Source organism: Salmo salar, chromosome ssa04 (genome assembly GCF_905237065.1).
Source record: "Salmo salar chromosome ssa04, Ssal_v3.1, whole genome shotgun sequence".
NCBI lineage: Eukaryota > Metazoa > Chordata > Actinopteri > Salmoniformes > Salmonidae > Salmo > Salmo salar.
The window spans coordinates 84,678,705-84,700,943 of record NC_059445.1 but is presented as its reverse complement, the minus strand read 5'-3'; the positions used below and the strand labels follow the sequence as shown (position 1 = coordinate 84,700,943).

General features: G+C 42.3%; 1 protein-coding gene across 2 annotated transcripts in view; it reads right to left on the bottom strand.

Moving 5' to 3' along the window:
- Positions 1–1,826: 1,826 nt before the first annotated feature.
- The window catches only part of LOC106603993 (globoside alpha-1,3-N-acetylgalactosaminyltransferase 1), a 42,001-nt gene continuing 21,588 nt past the window's right edge, over positions 1,827–22,239 (bottom strand). For both annotated transcript variants that reach the window (XM_014198309.2, XM_014198310.2), the window contains exons 2-11: positions 12,895–12,949; positions 12,741–12,773; positions 9,514–9,546; positions 7,732–7,767; positions 7,025–7,159; positions 5,911–5,962; positions 4,970–5,125; positions 3,857–3,981; positions 3,091–3,253; positions 1,827–2,978 (exon numbers count right to left, since the gene is read on the bottom strand). In XM_014198309.2, the coding sequence (XP_014053784.1) occupies positions 2,778–2,978; positions 3,091–3,253; positions 3,857–3,981; positions 4,970–5,125; positions 5,911–5,962; positions 7,025–7,159; positions 7,732–7,767; positions 9,514–9,546; positions 12,741–12,773; positions 12,895–12,949 (989 nt within the window). In that variant the 3' untranslated portion in view covers positions 1,827–2,777. The remainder of the gene's footprint in view (positions 2,979–3,090; positions 3,254–3,856; positions 3,982–4,969; positions 5,126–5,910; positions 5,963–7,024; positions 7,160–7,731; positions 7,768–9,513; positions 9,547–12,740; positions 12,774–12,894; positions 12,950–22,239) is intronic.

Below are 22,239 nucleotides of genomic sequence, written 5' to 3'. Positions count from 1 at the left end.
AGTGTTGTAGTGATGTAGTGTTGTAGTGATGTAGTGTTGTAGTGATGTAGTGTTGATATAGTGATATAGTGTTGATATAGTGTTGTAGTGATGTAGTGTTGATATAGTGTTGTAGTGATGTAGTGTTGATATAGTGATATAGTGTTGATATAGTCAACTAAGTAATTTATCAGATAATATGTTACATTAATGGTATATCACTAAAGAACCTCATGTTATGTAAGATCTTAATTGGCTGTGACTCCGCTACAAACACTAATTAGAGATTTTGTTGCATGAAAGCTACATTTAAACAATAACTTGTCTGTATTGTATTCAAGCACTAACAGATACCTACAAAAAAAAACATACACTTGGCCCTGATTGTAAGAAAGATATGGCCGTTTTTAAAGTGGGGAGTGTGACTATTACCGCGTTGTCACAGCTGTCGTGGAAGATAGAATGGAACCAAGGCGCAGCGGGTTGCGTGCTCAACATATTTATTATAAAAATGAGAACATCATGAAAAAACAATAAACAAACTAACGACAGGAACAGAGTAGCAGTCTCAACAAAAAGCAGTGCTAACAAATAACAAACAAAACACACACCTACTTATAGGACTCCCAATCAGAGGCAACTAGAAACACCTGCCTCCAATTGAGAGTCCAGCACCCAACCTACACATAGAAAAACTAACCTAGAACATACCCATAGAAATACAAACATAAACCAGTGACCAAAAAACACCGTAATACATAAATCAACTCTCCTCTGCCACGTCCTGACCAAACTACAATAACAAAATATCCTCTATACTGGTCAGGACGTGACAGTACCCCCCCCCCAAAGGTGCAGACCCCGGATGCACCTACACAAAACACAGAAAACCCCAAAACAAACAGAAAAATCCCCCTAAACTAAAGGAAGGGAAGGGAGGGTGGCTGCCGTCAACGACGGCACTGTGCTACACCCCCCCTCCCCAACCCACCTATATCGGAGGCGGCTCAGGTGCGGGACGTGGACCCCGCTCCACCCTCGGCGTCGCCCACTTAGGTGGCGCCCCTGGCCGCGTCGGAGGACTGGTGGGCGACCCTGACTTCGCCCGGCTGGCGGGCGATTCTTGCTGCGCCTGGCTGGCGGGCGACCCTGGCTGCTCTCGGCTGGCGGGCGGCGATGGCTGCGCCCGGCGATGGCTGCGCCCGGCTGGCGGGCCGCTCTGGCGGCTCCGGACAGGCGGGCGGCTCTGGCGGCTCCGGACAGGCGGGCGGCTCTGGCGGCTCCGGACAGGCGGGCGGCTCTGGCGGCTCCGGACAGGCGAGGCTGGGCTGACGCACTAGAAGCTTGATGCGTGGGCTGGTACAGGATGTGCCAGTCTGGGCACACGCACCTCAGGGCTAGTGCGGGGGGCGGTAACAGGCCGAGTCGGACTGGGCTGACACACTGGACCGTAGAGGTGCACTGGCGGTCTCGAGCGCAGGACTGGCATCACCCCTACTGGCTGAATGCTCACTCTCCCCTGGCACATGCGGGGTGCTGGCACTGCGCGTACCGGCCTGAAAATGCTCAGCCTCGCCACAGTACCCATCACCCCAAAGCACGGGACCTGTCCAGTTCGTCTCTGCCCAAAAATGGTACGGGGAGCTGGCTTGGGGCTCCATCCTCGCCCCGCCAAACTGCCCTTGTGCCCCCCCCCCAAAAAAACATTATTGGGGCTGCCTCTCGGGCTCCCTTACCAGCCGTGTTCCCCGGTCCTCGCCAGATTTCCTCCGCTGCTTGGTCCTGTTGTGGTGGGTAGTTCTGTCACAGCTGTCGTGGAAGATAGAATGGGACCAAGGCGCAGCGGGTTACGTGCTCAACATATTTATTATAAAAATGAGAACACCACGAAAAAACAATCAACAAACTAACGACAGGAACAGAGTAGCAGGCTCAACAAAAAGCAGTGCTAACAAATAACAAACAAAACACACACCTACTTATAGGACTCCCAATCAGAGGCAACTAGAAACACCTGCCTCCAATTGAGAGTCCAGCACCCAACCTACACATAGAAAAACTAACCTAGAACATGCCCATAGAAATACAAACATAAACCAGTGACCAAAAAACCCCGTAATACATAAATCAACTACCCTCTGCCACGTCCTGACCAAACTACAATAACAAAATATCCTCTATACTGGCCAGGACGTGACACGCGTGACCTTTATCAAAGGCTCAGTGTCGTTATCCTCGCAAGGGCAGGGTGCTGGAGTACTGAAAACAGAGGTCCTGATCATTTCAACCCATATCTTTTTTCATTATTAATTGTTTAACAAAATCTCTTTCTCTGAGAAATTGTATTATTATAATATAACTACCCAATTTTATGGAGCATAGGCTTAAAATATAGTATTATTTATTTTATACAATATTTTTTTCTCATCTTTATCAAACATGCCAAAAATGATGGAGCCCATTGTACATAAAGTAAAGATAGCTAAGTCTGAGTTGAGTGCACTTCTTAACCAGTAGTTCTAGGGTGTCGTTTCGAGCATAGCCTATGTCACAAAGACACTAAACAAGAACAAACCCATATTTCACTGAACCAAAAGTGCAGTGTGCAAAAATATAAAATAAAACCAGGCAAAGTAACGGTCTGTATTAAAGTTCTCTCTCCTCTTTCCCTCTTTCCTCTCCTCCTTCCCTCTTTCCTCTCCTCCTTCCCTCTTTCCTCTCCTCCTTCCATCCTCTCCACTTTTCTCCTCTCTTCCCTGCAGCTTGTCAAAGACAAATATTATTTCTCTCCTCTTCTCTCAAAGGTTATCCCTGACCTCTTCCTTGTCCTTAATGACAGAGGAGAAGCGGACCAATTTTATCTCCTTCGCAGCCTGTTCTTTAGCGTCATCCCACACATACTCCGGTGACAGGAGCTTGGTGGGCTTGTTCCTCAACAGGTACCAATTCAGGTGACTCTCTTCCTGCCACACAGCCTCCACACCCTTTGACTTATCAACCTAGAGGGAGGAAGGGGGTAGGGTAGAGGGGTGGGGTGAGTGAGTGAGTGAGTGAGTGAGTGAGTACTGTACGTGAGTGACTAACTGTATGCCTGCGTGCGTAAGTACCTACCTCCAGGTGCTCCCTGCACGTCTTGGTCAGCCGCTGAATATCCTCCAACATTCCTCCGAATATGTTGGCCTGGTAGTAGAAGTCTCCCTGGTCCAAGGGTATGTAGGCTTTGGAGACGGTCCGTCGCTCGTAAGGGTACTGGTTCCGGGTGTACGTGTAGAACCTTCAAAAACACAAGACAGTTTTGTATTGTTACTTCACCTTTTTAACAAAACAAAAAAAGACCCTTGAGGTTAGAAACCATCTTTGCGAGGTAGACCTGACAAGGAGGTTAACAGGAAGTTGTCAGCATGTAGGTGCATAAAATAAAAAGAGTGGTCAACTACAATTTCCTCCATCAGAGTTTTTAAATGAGTAAGCATAACCAGGGGTGGATGCTGGCCCCTTAAGTAAGTATTACCAGGGGTGGATGCTGGCCCTTTAAGTAAGTATTACCAGGGGTGGATGCTGGCCCTTTAAGTAAGTAAGTATTACCAGGGGTGGATGCTGGCCCTTTAAGTAAGTATTACCAGGGGTGGATGCTGGCCCTTTAAGTAAGTATTACCAAGGGTGGATGCTGGCCCCTTAAGTAAGTAAGTATTACCAGGGGTGGATGCTGGCCCCTTAAGTAAGTATTACCAGGGGTGGATGCTGGCCCCTTAAGTAAGTATTACCAGGGGTGGATGCTGGCCCTTACAGTAAGTAAGTATTACCAGGGGTGGATGCTGGCCCCTTAAGTAAGTATTACCAGGGGTGGATGCTGGCCCTTAAAGTAAGAAAGAATTACCAGGGGTGGATGGCGGCCACCAGTCTCCCCAGAGCTTCGGGCCCCACACGGCCGTGGAACCTCATGTCTACGTCCATGCAGAAGATGTAGTGCGCCTCCCGGTGGATTTGATCCTTAATGGCAGTCTGCTCCCAAATACATGATTGGTTGATTTAATATCTACTGAACATCCACCAATCAACCAACCAAATAAAAAAACTTTGTCCTCAGATGGAAATTTGGTTTTCTAGGGCAGGGCTGACATGATAAAAATACAAAGTCCATAAAGTCTACTGTCAACAACATTTCAACTATCTAGTATGCACTAACCCAATAAGCATTTCATCCTAACTTAACCTTAAACCTAAACCTAACCCTAAACTAAACCTAACCCTAAACCTATCCCTAAACTAAACCTACCCAGACCTATCCCTAAACCTAAGCCTAAACCTATCCCTAACCCTATCCCTAAACTAAACCTAACCCTATTCCTAAACTAAACCTAAACTAAACCTAAACTAAACCTAACCCTATCACTAACCCAATAGGCATATCATCCTAACTTAACCTTAAACCTAACCCTATACCTATCCCTAAACTAAACCTAAACTAACCCTAAACCTAACCCTAAACTAAACCTAACCTATCCCTAAATTAAACCTAACCTAAACCTAACCCTATCCCTAAATTAAACCTAACCTAAACCTAACCCTATCTCTAAATTAAACCTAACCGAAACCTAACCCTAAATTAAATCTAAACTAAACCTAACCCTATCCCTAAATTAAACCTAACCTAACCCTATCCTTAAATTAAACCTAACCTAACCCTATCCCTAAATTAAACCTAACCCTATCCCTAAATTAAACCTAACCTAAACCTATCCCTAAACTAATCCTAACCCTAAACCTATCCCTAACCCTAAACTAAACCTAACCCTATCCTATTATCAACAGAGTTACAACTGATAGTTTGCTGAGAGTTTGGAGCATGTGTAGATCATGTTTCTTTAGCTACTGTATGGAGAGAAGAGCTTGTTAGTAAGCATTTCATTCTACTAGGTACAGTATGCTGTATACTGAAAATAAACTTTAATTAAATGTGATAACGATGTAATATATTATTTATAATAACCTGGATGTGCTCCATGCGGCGGAGGGATATCTCCTGCCAGCGGTCGAACTTCTGCACCTTCACAATGCTGAGCAGTCTGCCGACACCCAGAGTCACGTTGTCGGGCACGTCGCCGGGCAGGTCGGTGAATACGTAGTAGTGCACGTCCAGCCCCACCTGGAATCAAATGGAATTGAATGGGATGGACTTTCTATCGAATTTGAATCAAAAGGATTTAAAACTAATTGAATGGGATGGAATTTCTAATGATTTGAATTGAATTAAAAAGGAATTAAAATCATATGAACTAATTTAAAACAAATGTAATGAAATATTTGGACCAATGAATAAGATCACATGGGCAGGGTGGACCTAGTCCTAGAGTAGTCTTTATAAATACGGGCCCAGAATGTTCCTTTAATGAGTAAACTCTTTATAAATACGGGCCCAGAATGTTCCTTTAATGAGTAAACTCTTTATAAATACGGGCCCAGAATGTTCCTTTAATGAGTAATCCCTTTATAAATACGGGCCCAGAATGTTCCTTTAATGAGTAATCCCTTTATAAATACGGGCCCAGAATGTTCCTTTAATGTGTAATCCCTTCATAAATACGGGCCCAGAATGTTCCTTTAATGAGTAAACTCTTTATAAATACGGGCCCAGAATGTTCCTTTAATGAGTAATCCCTCATAAATACGGGCCCAGAATGTTCCTTTAATGAGTAATCCCTTCATAAATACGGGCCCAGAATGTTCCTTTAATGAGTAATCCCTTCATAAATGCGGGCCCAGAATGTTCCTTTAATGAGTAAACTCTTTATAAATACGGGCCCAGAATGTTCCTTTAATGAGTAATCCCTTCATAAATACGGGCCCAGAATGTTCCTTTAATGAGTAATCCCTGGACCTTCTTTAGACTATAACAGTCAATCCATTTGATAGACAGTTCCGGATTCTCACCATGAAGTGCTTCTCAGCTGACTCTAAGAAGTCCCGGAGAAAACGAATGTATCTGCAAGGATGAATAGAGATGAAAAAAAAGAAACAAGAAATGTCCATATGTGAAACGACAGAACTAAAAAGTGACTACATCTTCAACGATGGACAGAAAAATGAGGAGGTGCATCTATGTGACAGATCCAGATATGTATTTATTACACTGGATCTGGAGAAAAGAAGAATGTGAAACGTTCAGGTATAGCACAAGCGAGTGAAAATGTTTACGTTTAGACAATTTGACAAGACAATCTGAATTAACATGAGACTGCATTAATCCGGAAATATGACGCAAAAGGATTGATATATAAGGCTATAGTGTCAATCCTGAATGGCACCTTATTACCCATTATAGACAACTACTTTTAACCAGGGCCCCTATGGGGGTAGAGTAACGTAGTGCACTATACAGAAACAAGGTGCCAATGTAGCATACGGTTATCTGTGAAACTCACTGCTCAGCCCGAAGGGTCCCCCACTTGCACTGCCGAATAGCTAGCTTTCAGTGGCGCGACGGAGTAAGACGCTTCAGTAAAAGGAAGGGGGATACCGAGTCAGTTGTACAACTGAATGTATTCATCTGAAATGTGTCTTCCGCATTTAACCGAACCCCTCTGAATCAGAGAGCTGGGGGGGGGAGCTGCCTTAATCGACATCCACTTCTTTCGGCGCCCAGGGAAACAGTGGGTTAACCGCCTTGCTCAGAATGACAGAATTTCCCCTTGTCATCTCGGGGATTCGATCAAGCAACCCTTCAGTTACTGGCACAATGCGCTAACCACCAGGCTACCTACCGTAGGGTGGTCACGTGTGTTTGTGAGGCAGAGGTTCTGAGTTCGAGCCTCACTATGAGCCAAATCAGGGGGAACCGATACTCATTTACAAAGCAGCAAGACATCCTTAACACCAGTTGAGACACAAAAATAGTCCCCCCATGATAAGGTTTTGAATAACGCAGACATTTCTTTTGGGCCCGAGAGGCCGCAAAATGTGCATAAAAAGGCGGCACATGCACACAGGAAGTGGTGTAAACCACTGCCTTTGCAACAGGTTACTACACATGGAGTCTGTGACTTACTTCCCTACAGCGAACACAGTGGTAGCGATGGTGAGGTGTTGTGAAATAAAGGCCGTGTCTATGACCTGGGGGTCAAAAGTCCCTTCCCAGACTATAGGAGCCAGCCACGGGGTTACAGTCAGCACGTCAGTCCTCCTGAAGAAGGAAGGAAGAAGGAGAAGGACAAAAGGAAGAAGGAAGAATGAGAAAGGAAGGAGAAGAAAGAAGAAGAAAGAGAAGGAGTAGAAAGTAGGAGAAAGAGAAGGAGTAGAAAGTAGGAGAAAGGAAGGAGAAAGGAAGTATGAGAAAGGAAGAAAGAGGAAGAAGAAGGAAGGAAAGAGAAGGAGAAGGAAGGAAGAAGGAAGAAAAAATTAAGAGAAGGAAGTAGGGGAAAGGGGATGGAAGAACGAGAAAGGAGAAATGAATTACGAGAAAGGAGAAGAAAGAAGGAGGAGAAAGGAAGAAGAACAACTTTTTTTTTTTACCAGCCACGGAGTCGGCACTTCAGTCCTCCTAATAATAATAATAAATAATAACGCACATTTTTATTTTCAGAGCATAATCATCAAGATAATCAAGATAAAAAAGCCATTAGTGGTAACACTAGAGACATTATAGGTATGTACTTCATTGAACGTGTTTACCATAATGGTATAATAGAATATAGAGTAGAAAGATAAAATAAACCTCTATTGAAATTCTGTTATCTGCATTTTGCTGCCACTTACACTGGTTCCATCAGTTTGACTTGCTTGCTCTGTAATCTGAAAAACAGTGGGAGCAGGTTAACTTTCAGCAGAAACAGACTGATACTGAGATAATGATGTATTTTGTTCAAGGCTAAGACTTGCTTGGGGTACCAGTTTGTTTGTGACATAATGTCACTCCTTCATGTTTGGAATCAAAAGGTGGTGGCATGGTGGCACAAACTGATCTGGGACCAGGCTACACTTGGTTGATTCATTATTTAAAACATAGATATCAATAGTAAAAGATAAGATCACTTTATTGATCAATTGCACACAAGGTCCACCAAAATTTGACTTCCACTTTTAACCCAACCCCTCCAAAGGACGCACATACATAAGCTCGTCGAACATCTCATTCCAAAATCATGGGCATTAATATGGAGTTGGTTTGCTGCTATAACAGCCTCCACTCGATGTTGGAACATTGCTGCGGGGACTTGCTTCCATTCAGCCACAAGAGCATTATTGAAGTCGGACACTGTTGTTGGGTGATTAAGCCTGGCTTGCAGTCGGCATTCCAATTCATCCCAAAGGTGTTCAATGAAGTTGAGGTCAGGGCTCAACTTCACCGAACTCGACAAACCATTTCTGTATGGACCTCGCTTTGTGTATGGGGGAATTGTCATGCTGAAATAGGAAAGGGCCTTCCCCAAACTGTTGCCACAAAGTTGGAAGCACAGAATCATCTAGAATGTCATTGTATGCTGTAGATTTCCCTTCACTGGAACTAAGGGGCCTAGCCGGGAACCATGAAAAACAACCCCATACCATTATTCCTCCTTCACCAAACTTTACAGTTGGCACTACATTCGGGCAGATAGCGTTTTCCTGGCATCCGCCAAACCCAGATTCGTCTGTAAGACTGCCAGATGGTGAAGCGTGATTCATCACTCCAGAAAACAGGTTTCCACTGCTCCGTAGTCCAATGACGGCGAGCTTTACACCACTCCAGCCGACGCTTGGCATTGCGCATGGTGATCTTATGCTTGTGTGTGGCTGCTCAGCCATGGAAACCCATTTCATGAAGGTCCTGACAAACACTTCTTGTGCTGACGTTGTGTAACAGTATAGCTTCCGTCCCTCTCCTAGCCCCAACCTGGGCTTGAACCAGGGACCCTCTGCGCACATCAACAACTGACACCCCACGAAGCATCGTTACCCATCGCGCCACAAAAGCCGCGGCCCTTGCAACGCAAGGGGAACAACTACTTCAAGTCTCAGAGCGAGTGACGTCACTGATTGAAATGCTATTAGCGCGCACCACCGCTAACTAACTAGCCATTTCACATCGGTTACAGTTACTTCTAGAGACAGTTTTGAACTCGGTAGCGAGTGTTGCAATCGAGGACAGACGATTTTTACGCGTTACGCGGTTCAGCACTCGGCGGTCCCGTTCTGTGAGCTTGTGTGTCCTACCACTTTGCAGCTGAACCGTTGTTGCTCCTAGACGTTTCCACTTCACAATAACAGCTCTTACAGTTGACCGGGGCAGCTCTAGCAGGGCATTAAGTTGACGAACTGACTTGTTGGAAAGGTGGCATCCTATGACGGTGTCACGTTGAAGGTCACTGGGCTCTTCAGTAAGGCCATTCTACTGCCAATGTTTGACTATGGAGATTGCATGGCTGTGTGCAATAGCTGAATCCACTCATTTGAAGGGTTGTCCACATACTTTTGTATATATAGTTTACATGGAGGTTTAGGAAAGGTGCGGGGGCTGCCACACCAGTATAGTACGGATACCCACACGTACTCGCTCACCTGTCATTCAGCACAACATGGGGAGGCACCTGTCTGACAGATGAGAAGGAAAAGAGTGAGATTTAACAGAGATCAGAGATCATTATCTTACATTTGATACCCGTCTAAGCACCTGTCCAAGCAGAAACACCCGAGTGGAGTATCAAGTTCATAGTTCAGTAATCTTGGTATTATCTACTGGTCTTACGAGTATATATAATATTATATTAATATTATATAAGCCATTTAGCAGACACGTTTATCCAAAGCAATTTAGTCATGCATTATAGTGGAAATTGCAAAATTGTTATAACGCTATTATTGAATAAAATTGTTGTTTTATGCAATAGAATAAATGGGTTGTTAGAACGCTCATCTGTGTGTGTTCTACTGAGGATGGGCCTCTTTGGGTGATAGCGCGTTCCAGAGCATGAATTAAATGTTTCTGTTCTGTAAGGTACCAGGGAGAGATGACTCGGGGCCAGACCTTGGTCTCTACACAAAGATAACTGTTTTTACAGCAGATACTGTCTGCTGTGAATTATAAGTATCTTTCATACTAATCTTAATCTTGTGACCCATTCCATACATCTGTTGTTTGTCATGTAGACTGAAGGTGGTGTATCCTGGCTATAAAATACTTTTGTCTAGGGGCTCTCAACGAATCATCTGAGGGTGGTTCGTCGACCAGACATCATTAACGTAGAGCACTCAATCGATTCACTTTATATGTGTGTGTTGTATTGACCTGCTCCCTTATTAATAAGTGAATAAAGATTTAGTTTAAGTATAACTGACTTGTGTGACAAGTTTGTCTCTCCTCATTTGATAGTAAAGAAATTAACCACCACAGCATACAGGTGGGGGGGAAAAAAGTATTTGATCCCCTGCTGATTTTGTACGTTTGCCCACTGATAAAGAAAGGATCAGTCTATAATTTTAATGGTAGGTTTATTTGAACAGTGAGAGACAGAATAACAACAAAAATATCCAGAAAAACGTATGTCAACAATTTTATAAATTGATTTGCATTTTAATGAGGGAAATAAGTATTTGACCCCCTCTCAATCAGAAAGATTTCTGGCTCCCAGGTGTCTTTTATACAGGTAACGAGCTGAGATTAGGAGCACACTCTTATTAAAGGGAGTGCTACTAACCGCAGCTTGTTACCTGTAAAAAAGACACCTGTCCACAGAAGCAATCAATCAATCAGATTCCAAACTCTCCACCATGGACAAGAACAAAGAGCTCTCCAAGGATGTCAGGGACAAGATTGTAAACCTACACAAGGCTGTAATGGGCTACAAGACCATCGCCAAGCAGCTTGGTGATAAGGTGACAACATTTGATGCGATTATTCGCAAATGGAAGAAACACAAAAGAACTGTCAATCTCCCTCGGCCTGGGGCTCCATGTAAGATCTCACCTCGTGGGGTTGCAATGATCATGAGAATGGTGAGGAATCAGCCCAGAACTACACGGGAGGATCTTGTCAATGATCTCAAGGCAGCTGGGACCATAGTCACCAAGAAAACAATTGGTAACACACTACGCCATGAAGGACTGAAATCCTGCAGCGCCCGCAAGGTCCCCCTGCTCAAGAATACATATACATGCCCGTCTGAAGTTTGCCAATGAACATCTGAATGATTCAGAGGACAACTGGTGAAAGGGTTGTGGTCAGATGAGACCAAAATGGAGCACTTTGGCATCAACTCAACTCGCCGTGTTTGGAGGAGGAAGAATGCTGCCTATGACCCCAAGAACACCTTCTCCACCGTCAAACATGGAGGTGGAAACATTATGCTTTGGGGGTGTTTTTCTGCTAAGGGGACAGGACAACTTCACCGCATCATTTGACGGGCCATGTACTGTCAAATCTTGGGTGAGAACCTCCTTCCCTCAGCCAGGGCATTGAAAATGGGTCGTGGATGGGTATTCCAGCATGACAATGACCCAAAACACACGGCCAAGGCAACAAAGGAGTGGCTCAAGAAGAAGCACATTAAGGTCCTGGAGTGGCCTCGCCAGTCTCCAGACCTTAATCCCATAGAAAATCTGTGGAGGGAGCTGAAGGTTCGAGTTGTCAAATGTCAGCCTCGAAACCTTAATGACTTGGAGAAGATCTGCAAAGAGGAGTGGGACAAAATCCCTCCTGAGATGTTTGCAAACCTGGTGACCAACTACAAGAAACGTCTGACCTCTGTAATTGCCAACAAGGGTTTTGCCACCAAGTACTAAGTCATGTTTTGCAGAGGGGTCAAATACTTATTTCCCTCATTAAAATGCAAATCATTTTATAACATTTTTGACATGTGTTTTTCTGGATTTTTTTGTTGTTATTCTGTCTCTCACTGTTCAAATAAACCTACCATTAAAATTATAGACTGATCATTTCTTTGTAAGTGGGCAAACATACAAAATCAGCAGGGGATCAAATACATTTTTTCCCCCACTGTACATACATTTTTCATATGTGTGGCCATGGAGAGAATCAAACCCACAATCCTTGGTTTTGCAAGCACCGTGTTCAAACAACTCAGCCACACAGGTCCACCACTAAGTAGTGTCCCAAATACCTTCCTGTCCCTATTTAGTAAAGAGTGTCCCAAATACCTTGCTGTCCCTATTTAGTAAAGGAGTGTCCCAAATACCTTCCTGTCCCTATTTATTAAAGTAGTGTCCCAAATACCTTCCTGTCCCTATTTAGTAAAGTAGTGTCCCAAAAACCTTCCTGTCCCTATTTTGTAAAGTAGTGTCCCAAAAACCTTCCTGTCCCTATTTAGTAAAGGAGTGTCCCAAAAACCTTCCTGTCCCTATTTAGTAAAGGAGTGTCCCAAAAACCTTCCTGTCCCTATTTAGTAAAGTAGTGTCCCAAATACCATCCTGTCCCTATTTAGTAAAGTAGTGCAGTACATAAGGAATCGGGTAACAATTGGGGCTATTTATAGTCATTCGTCACACCACAGGATCACCTTTATCCAACAATAAAGAACCTGCCAAACAATGGCATTGTGAAAACCAAAACACAGAATTCTGGGAAGAGGCCGGGGAAAAAAACCAGTTTATCCTGTTCACTACACAAATAAGACATCAAACACAGCATCAAGCCAGTTTCCCCTTTAACCCCTTCCCCTTAAGCCTTAGCCGTACAGTACAGCATCAAGCCAGTTTCCCCTTTAACCCAGCCTTAGCCATACCGTACAGTACAGCTTTCAACCAGCATGAGACAATACATGTTTTCTTACTTGAGAGACACGGCATCGTATGAGAAGACCAACCTTTGTTGAGAGGAGAATATACAATTATATAATTATATAAAATCAATAACAATAATGATGATTTAAAAAAAATATCCAAAAAGATCCCACATTTTGGCTGCAGCTTTTCAGATGTCCTTACCAGCAGATCGTCGTTCCCACAACCACTACTAAAAAAAGTAGGAAATATGCATATCCTGAAAAAAAAGAAGAAAGGTTATATGAAAAAGTACTTAGATTAGTGTATGAAAATGTCATCATATCTGTATATTTGAATGCATTCGATGTGCAGACACATAATAGATCTAATATCATAAAAAATATGAGACTTTCACCTTTTGCATATTGTTACAAAACCGATTAACTAGCCTGCTAATATTGATGATAGGGGTGTGAACGTTGAACCCTGGTATCAAACGTTCACACCCCTAGTATCAATAGTATCAATATTAAAACAGGCTAGTTAAAATCGGCTTCGTACCAATATGCACCTCTAGGTGCAATAAATCCTCTAGGTTATATCAGCTGTGTCGGTGAACCCCTCCTGCATCTGAACTGGCTACATAGGAGGGCACAGCATGATCAGAGGTGAGAGGTCACTTGATCGGGTCAACTGGAAGTATTATTAAAAGAAAAACAGCTAGAGATGTAGTAGTCCCAGAGTTAATGATCCTTGGTCAGTTTTGCATTTCACCTCCTGATGATGATGACTGACCGTGTTAGCAAGATTAAGCCTTAGAATTAATAAATACATCTCTCTTCTCCATCTGTCTCTCATCTGCAGCTTTATTTTGATGTGAGAGAGGATGCCAACCACCAGTCCCGTCATCGCCACATCATCCGCACTAAAAATAACCTTCAGGTCGACTGGGAGCCCAAGGCTGGTTAGGAGACACCACTAGAGACAATATTATGGAATTGTGATGAACTGAGAGAATATTAAGTAGCACTGTAATTCATTAATCATATGCCGTCTTCCCTGCTCCTCTGTATATATGAATTACAAATCAGCCTTTAACTAGTTAAATCATGTTTCTAGTCTATTGCATAGTTACAATGTGTAACCATAGATGGATTGGTAAACACTGTTGAAGTATATCATTGTAATACATACATGCAGACACAGCATCATTCAAAGACTGGAGTTTACTCTTGGTATTGGATATGACTCAAAAAGAATGTCACAGACATTCATACCTGAACCACACCTTTATTTGCCAAGGTAGAGTACATGATCACTGAATATATTCAATGTACAGGCTACAATGTGGGGATCTCATGCATGGTAATAACTACATGTATATATGACTTCCATACTTAGCACAATAACGTTATATTATTCTACTCCATCCATAGGCTTCATTAATGCCCTTTGGCTGTTCTGAAGTGGATACAAACAGCTATGATAGCGGAGGTTCATAACTAGGTTCTGAACTAATATTTATACCAAACATTTTAGGGTCCATACACAGATCGGCTACATAGCTAGCTACACATCCATAGGCATACAGCTATTTTTATCCTCCACTACACAATAAGCAAGAAAATGGTTAGCTAGCCAAGTTACGTTACTTTAGCTGCATTTCATGGCAAATATCAGCAAGACAAGCATACAAAATGTACATTGAATTTGCAGTAAATGCTTTAGCTAGCTAGATTCTTTACATCCACTGTTTCACAAGACAACAGGCTGGTTTGGTGGTTTTCTCAGGAGAGAAAACCACCAAAGAAATATTTATAATCGTTTGTCTCTACATTAACTAACATATTCGTTATGGCGTTATAATTACCTAACATTTGCTTCGGTCCTAGTATTTTTGTCAGCCATCTTTGTTGAAGGAAGTCTCCAGCGGTGGGTCGCATAGCGTCAAATTCGTCATGGCAACACACTCGATATGATTGGCCCATTATTTTCTTTAGGCCTACGTCACAAGCGGCTAATCTTTATATCAGATTCGAGGCCCCAGTTTTCTTTCTGAGTATTGTAGCGACCCGCAAAGACAGCTGTGTGTTATGTGTTAGGCTATTAGTGGGCTGTGTCGTACTTACCAGTGTTCGCGGGGTCATGCGAATCAACCTGCTATCTGCCAATCATGGGAATGCCTGGAATGTTCTGATTCCGGGCATCGTGGTGGTTGGCGGAGTGGCGTGGAGGGGGGTTGGGCAGGGGGATGGAGCATTGGAAGTTAAGACCGGGTTTAGCCATTGTTCTCTCTCTTACGTCTGGGCTTCACAAGAGAAGGTCACGGTTGGTTTGTAGGGTACCTTTCATTTATTTGGCGTGGGCTACGGCCAAACAGTAGCCTGTGTTAAGTTGGGTTAATAAACCGTCCATTCGTTAACTCCATCCTCTGTCTGGACAATTGTTCCTTTATGATCTAGGTCATTACAGTATTTTATGGGGTTTTTTCTTTTGTTTTTTTCTTCTTAGTATTTTATGTTTTTTCTTTAGCGCTGTCGTGTCTTTGGGGTACCATTAAACTGAAGACATTATCAATTAACTCCCTGTAATTATTATCACGCGATCAAACTGATTCATCGTTTAATTGTAATTAACTAGGAGATCGGGGCACCAAGGAAAATATTCAGATTACAAAGTTATAATTTTCCTAATATAACTTTCCTATATTACAACATTATATATTATATTCTATTATAGTATAGGCCGATTATCTTCTGGTTTAAATGGTGTATTTTACCTCGCGTCCAGTCTCATTCCAAACGTCGTAAATTGTTGTATCTGCACGAACCCAGTCTTTACTAAGAGTCATCCATACATCAATTGTCTTAAAATCATTTATTTACTAAACTAAGTAATTCACAGAAAGTATAAACAGTAATTATCATCACAAAGAATTGGTAGAGTAATGTGCCCTAGTGGCTAACAGGCATGGCTGGTGTCTTGTTCAACAATGGGTCATAAAAGTTCAGCTGAGGAGGTACACAGAGTTCATTAATATTAACAATTGAACGCTCACTCATTCGGGAACAACTGCAATCAATATATATATTTACGCTCAGTGTGTCGTCGGGATTTTTTCTCTCTCTCTCTCTCTCTCTCTCTCTCTCTCTATCATCATCATCATCATCATCATCATCATCATCATCATAGAATGGATGTTTCGTTGGTCTTCGTGTTCAATGATATAATTTCTAGCTGCAGACTATTACTCAATATCAAAGACTTGTTCTTATTCTGTCAGTATCAATAGTCTAAAAGTTAACCACGTGGTATAGTTCACTTTCAGTAGAGTACTTGGATGGTCAAACCTATTGGCCAACTCGCAATGGAGTGGAGGCCTGGTCTCAAGAAAGTAGATCAGGGTATAGTTTTATAGTGAACATGACGCCTGGTCCTGTCTGTGTCCCTGGGGGCGTGCCGATGACTGAGTTAAGCTTGGTACAGAAATACAATTCTATCACATTAACATCAGTACATAGCATCTCAATGTATTACAAAAGCTTTATCCTTATTAATACATTCTATACAACCATGTGGATGCAAGTCTCAAGGCTGAGGCTATTATATAAACCGTTTTATGGTAATATGGCTATATTGTCTCTTCTGAGTATCACAAAATTGTACCAAGCGGACCAGTTCGTAGCTGGATTCTTCACCAATCTTTCATACCTTCTCCAGAACCTAAATGTCATTCGGTTCCCCAATTCTGTGAGTTGGAAGAATTTCCTGTGTCTCTCTATGGGACATGTGGCAAGAGATTCTCCTCTTAGAGTTTTACAACCCTTTCACACAGGGCCTGGGTGGGGGGGAGGTAGGTTGGGGGATGGTGCAAGGGGGAGGGGGTCAACTGTCCTCCCTGTACTCAAAGCGGCCAACGTCATGACAGAGCCTTTGGTGTCTTCATATATCACGTCATAGATTGGGTGCGCCCAGCCCCCAGCGTTAACCACAACTGCCATTTCAGTTGGTCTTTTTTGTTTAGAACATGTTTCTCTAGCTTTTTTGTTTAGCACCTTTTTGTTTCGCACCTAAACCTCTGTGGTTTAGGACTAGCTCAAACCAGCTTCTTCACCCTAGATAACATAAAGTGCTCTTTAGTTCAATTTTCAGGAGAGTTCTCAATTAAACAGTGCTGTAAAGTACTTAAGTAAAAATACTACTTAAGTAGTTTTTTTGGATATCTGTAGTTTACTATTTATATTTTTAACAACTTGTACTTCACTACAAGAAAATATTGTACTTTTTACTCCATACATTTTCCCTGACACCCAAAAGTACTCATTACATTTTGAATGCTTAGCAGGATGGGAAAATGGACCAATTCACACACTTATCAAGAGAACATCCCTACTGCCTCTGATCTGTCAGACTCACCAAACACAAATGCTTCATGTGTAAATCATGTCAGAGTGTTGGGAGTGTGCCCCTGGCTATTCATACATTTGAAAATAAAGAAAATGGTGCCGCCTGGTTTGCATAATATAATGAATTTTAAATTATTTATACTTTTACTTTTGATACTTTAGTATATTTTTGCAATTACATTGACTTTTGATTAATAAGTATATTTCAAATCAAATACTTTTAGACTTTTACTCAAGTAATATTTAACTGGGTGACTTTCCCTTCTACTTGAGTCTAGGTATATTTACTTTTACTCAAGTATGACAATTGGGTACTTTTTCCACCACTGCGATTAACCTTTCTTTATCCTTCTTCATCCCATACTCACTGCCTAATCTTATATTATCCTCACAGTAGCCGTTCACCCATCAAAAATTGTTAGTTTACTAACGTTACTTCACCCGCATTTCATGGCAAATATCAGCAAGGCAAGCACACAAAATTGTACATTCAATTTGAGGTAAATGCTTTAGCTAGCTTGATTCTTTACATCCACTGTTTCACAAGACGACAGCCTGGTTTGCTGGTTGTTTCAGGAGTACCTAAAACATTTAACAACCAGAATTACAATTTCAAACTCATGTCACAACACCCATAAAGTTAGCCAGTTAAATGAATTTTATGACAAAAAAAATATATGCGTAATCATTTGTCGTAATCATTAACTAACATAGACATCAAGGACAACACCTCCTTTGGCTGCCTTTCCTTCCAGTTCTCTGCTGCCAGTGACTGGAACGAATTGCAAAAATCTCTGAAGCTGGAGACTTATATTTCCCTCACTAACGTTAAACATCAGCTATTTGAGCAGCTAACCGATCGCTGCAGCTGTACATAGTCCATCTGTAAATAGCCCACCTAATCTACCTACCTCATCCCCATATTGTTTTTATTTACTTTTTTGCTCTTTTGCACACCAGTATCACTACTTGCCCATCATCATCTGCTCATTTATCACTCCAGTGTTAATCTGCTAAATTGTAATTACTTCGCTACTATGGCCTATTTACTGCCTACCTCCTGACGCCATTTGCACACACTGTATATAGACTTCGTCATTTTTCTATTGTGTTATTAACTGTACGCTTGTTTATTCCATGTGTAACTCTGTTGTTGTTTGTGTCGCACTGCTTTGCTTTATCTTGGCCATGTCGCAGTTGTAAATGAGAACTTGTTCTCAACTAGTTTACCTGGTTAAATAAAGGTGAAATAAAAATGTAAAAAAATGATAAAAATAACATGCCATAGAATTCTGCGGTACCATGCAAGCTGCGCCGCAGTACGCTGCAGGACGAACCACTGGAGGCCTGATCACCAACAACGATGAGACAGCCTATAGGGAGGTAGTCAGAGACCTGGCAGTGTGGTGCCAGGATAACAACCTCACCTTCAATGTGATCAAGACAAAGATGATGATTGTGGACTACAGGAAAAGGAGGACCAAGCACGCCCCCATTCTCATCGATGGGGCTGTAGTGGAGCAGGTTGAGAGCTTCAAGTTCCTTTGTGTCACATCACCAACAAACTATTAAGGTCCAAACACACCAAGAGAGTCATGAAGAGGGCATGACATTTCCTATTCCCCCTCAGGAGACTGAAAAGGTTTGGCATGGATGCTCAGCTCCTCAAAAAGTTCTGGAGTTGCACCATCGAGAGCATCCTGACTGGTTGCATCACCGCCTGGTATGGCAACTGCTCGGCCTCCAACCGCAAGGCACTACGGAGGATTGTGCGAATGGCCCAGTACATCCCTGGTGCCAAGCTTCCTGCCGTCCAGGACCTCTATACCAGGCGGTGTCAGAGGAAGGCCCTAAAAAATGTTAAAGGCTCCAGACACCCTGGTCATAGACTGTTCTCTCTGCTACCACACGGCAAGTGGTACTGGAGCACCAATTCTAGGTCCAAGAGGCTTCTGAACAGCTTCTACCCCCAAGCCATAAGACTGCTGAACATCTAATCAAACGGTTACCCAGACTATTTGCATTGCCACCACCCCCCCTCTTTTACACCGCTGCTACCCTCTGTTATCCTGTTAGGGCTAGGGGGCAGTATTGACACGGCCGGATAAAAAACATACCCGATTTAATCTGGTTACTACTCCTGCCCAGTAACTAGAATATGCATATAATTATTGGCTTTGGATAGAAAACACCCTAAAGTTTCTAAAATTGTTTGAATGGTGTCTGTGAGTATAACAGAACTCAAATGGCAGGTCAAAACCTGAGAAGATTCAATGCAGGAAGTGGCCTGTCTGACAAGTAGTGTTTCATCTTGGCTCTTTTTATTGAAGACTGAGGATCTTTGCTCTAACGTGACACTTCCTACGGCTCCCATAGGCTCTCAGAGCCCGGGAAAAAGCTGAACGATATCGAGGCAGCCCCTGGCTGAAACACATTATCGCTTTTGGCAAGTGGCCGATCAGAGTACTATGGGCTTAGGCGCGTGCCCGAGTCGACCCCATGCTTTATTTTCTTTCGTCTGTTTACCTAAACGCAGATTCCCGGTCGGAATATTATCGCTTTTTTATGAGAAAAATTGCATAAAAATTGATTTTAAACAGCGGTTGACATGCTTCGAAGTACGGTAATGGAATATTTAGAATTTTTTTGTCACGAATTGCGCCATGCTCGTCACCCTTATTTACCCTTTCGGATAGTGTCTTGAACGCACGAACAAAACGCCGCTGTTTGGATATAACTATGGATTATTTTGAACCAAACCAACATTTGTTATTGAAGTAGAAGTCCTGGGAGTGCATTCTGACGAAGACAGCAAAGGTAATAACATTTTTCTTATAGTAAATGTGACTTTGCTGAGTGCTAAACTTGCTGGGTGTCTAAATAGCTAGCCCTGTGATGCCGGGCTATCTACTGAGAATATTGCAAAATGTGCTTTCACCGAAAAGCTATTTTAAAATCGGACATATCGAGTGCATAGAGGAGTTCTGTATCTATAATTCTTAAAATAATTGTTATGCTTTTTGTGAACGTTTATCGTGAGTAATTTAGTAAATTCACCGGCAGTGTTCGGTGGGAATGCTAGTCACATGCTAATGTAAAAAGCTGGTTTTTGATATAAATATGAACTTGATTGAACAAAACATGCATATATTGTATAACATAATGTCCTAGGGTTGTCATCTGATGAAGATCATCAAAGGTTAGTGCTGCATTTAGCTGTGGTTTGGGTTTATGTGACATTATATGCTAGCTTGAAAAATGGGTGTCTGATTATTTCTGGCTGGGTACTCTGCTGACATAATCTAATGTTTTGCTTTCGTTGTAAAGCCTTTTTGAAATCGGACAGTGTGGTTAGATTAACGAGAGTCTTGTCTTTAAAATGGTGTAAAATAGTCATATGTTTGAAAAATTGAAGTTTTTGCATTTTTGAGGTTTTTGAATAACGCGCCACGGGATTACACTGGCTGTTACGTAGGTGGGACGATTTGGTGCCACCTACCCTAGAGAGGTTAACCTCTATGGGCTAGGCGGGACAAATTCGTCCCACCTACGTAACAGCCACTTGAAGCCTGTGGCGCGATTTTCAAAACCTTAAAAATCCTATTACTTCAATTTCTCAAACATATGACTATTTTACAGCTATTTAAAGACAAGACTCTCGTTAACCTGTTTAGGATAGGGGGCAGTATTGACACGGCTGGATAAAAAACATACCCGATTTAATCTGGTTACCACTCCTACCCAGTAACTAGAATATGCATATACTTATTACATATGGATAGAAAACACCCTAAATTTTCTAAATCTGTTTGAATGGTGTCTGTGAGTATAACAGAACTCAAATGGCAGGTCAAAACCTGAGAGATTCCTTTACAGGAAGTGGCCTGTCTGACCATTTCTTGAACTTCTTTTCCATCTCTATCATTTACTAAGGATCTCTGCTCTAACGTGACACTTCCCACGTCGTCCATTGGCGCTCAGAGCCCGGGAAAAAACAGAATGTCGTCATTCCAGCCCCAGGCTGAAACACATTATCGCCTTTCTCAAGTGGCCGATCAAGGGACACTGGGCTTAGGCGCGTGACCCGACCGCCCCCGCCTTTGGGATTTTTTCCTCTGTTTGCCGAAAAGGAGATTCCCTGTCGGAATATTATCGCTTTTCTACGAGAAAAATGGCGTAAAAATTGATTTTAAACAGCGGTTGACATGCTTCGAAGTACGGTAATGGAATATTTCGAATTTAACTGTCACGAATTGCGCCATGCGCGCGACACTTCTTTACTATTTCGGATAGTGTCTGGAACGCACGAACAAAACGCCGCTATTCGGATATAACGATGGATTATTTTGGACCAAACCAACATTTGTTATTGAAGTAGCAGTCCTGGGTGTGCATTCTGACGAAGACAACAAAAGGTAATCAAACTTTTATAATAGTAAATATGATTATGGTGAGTGCTAAACTTGCCGGGTGTCTAAATAGCGAGCCCGTGATGCCTGGGCTATGTACTTAGAATATTGCAAAATGTGCTTTCACCAAAAAGCTATTTTAAAATCGGACATATCGAGTGCATAGAGGAGGTCTGTATCTATAATTCTTAAAATAATTGTTATGCTTTTTGTGAACGTTTATCGTGAGTAATTTAGTAAAATGTTAGCGAATTCCCCGGAAGTTTGCGGGGGGTATGCTAGTTCTGAACGTCACATGCTAATGTAAAAAGCTGTTTTTTGATATAAATATGAACTTGATTGAACAAAACATGCATGTATTGTATAACATAATGTCCTAGGGTTGTCATCTGATGAAGATCATCAAAGGTGAGTGCTGCATTTAGCTGTCTTCTGGGTTTTGGTGACATTATATGCTGGCTTGAAAAATGGGTGTCTGATTATTTCTGGCTTGGTACTCTGCTGACATAATCTAATGTTTTGCTTTCGTTGTAAAGCCTTTTTGAAATCGGACAGTGTGGTTAGATTAACGAGAGTCTTGTCTTTAAATAGCTGTAAAATAGTCATATGTTTGAGAAATTGAAGTAATAGGATTTTTAAGGTTTTGAAAATCGCGCCACAGGCTGCCAGTGGCTGTTACGTAGGTGGGACGAATTCGTCCCGCCTAGCCCAGAGAGGTTAATCTAACCACACTGTCCGATTTCAAAAAGGCT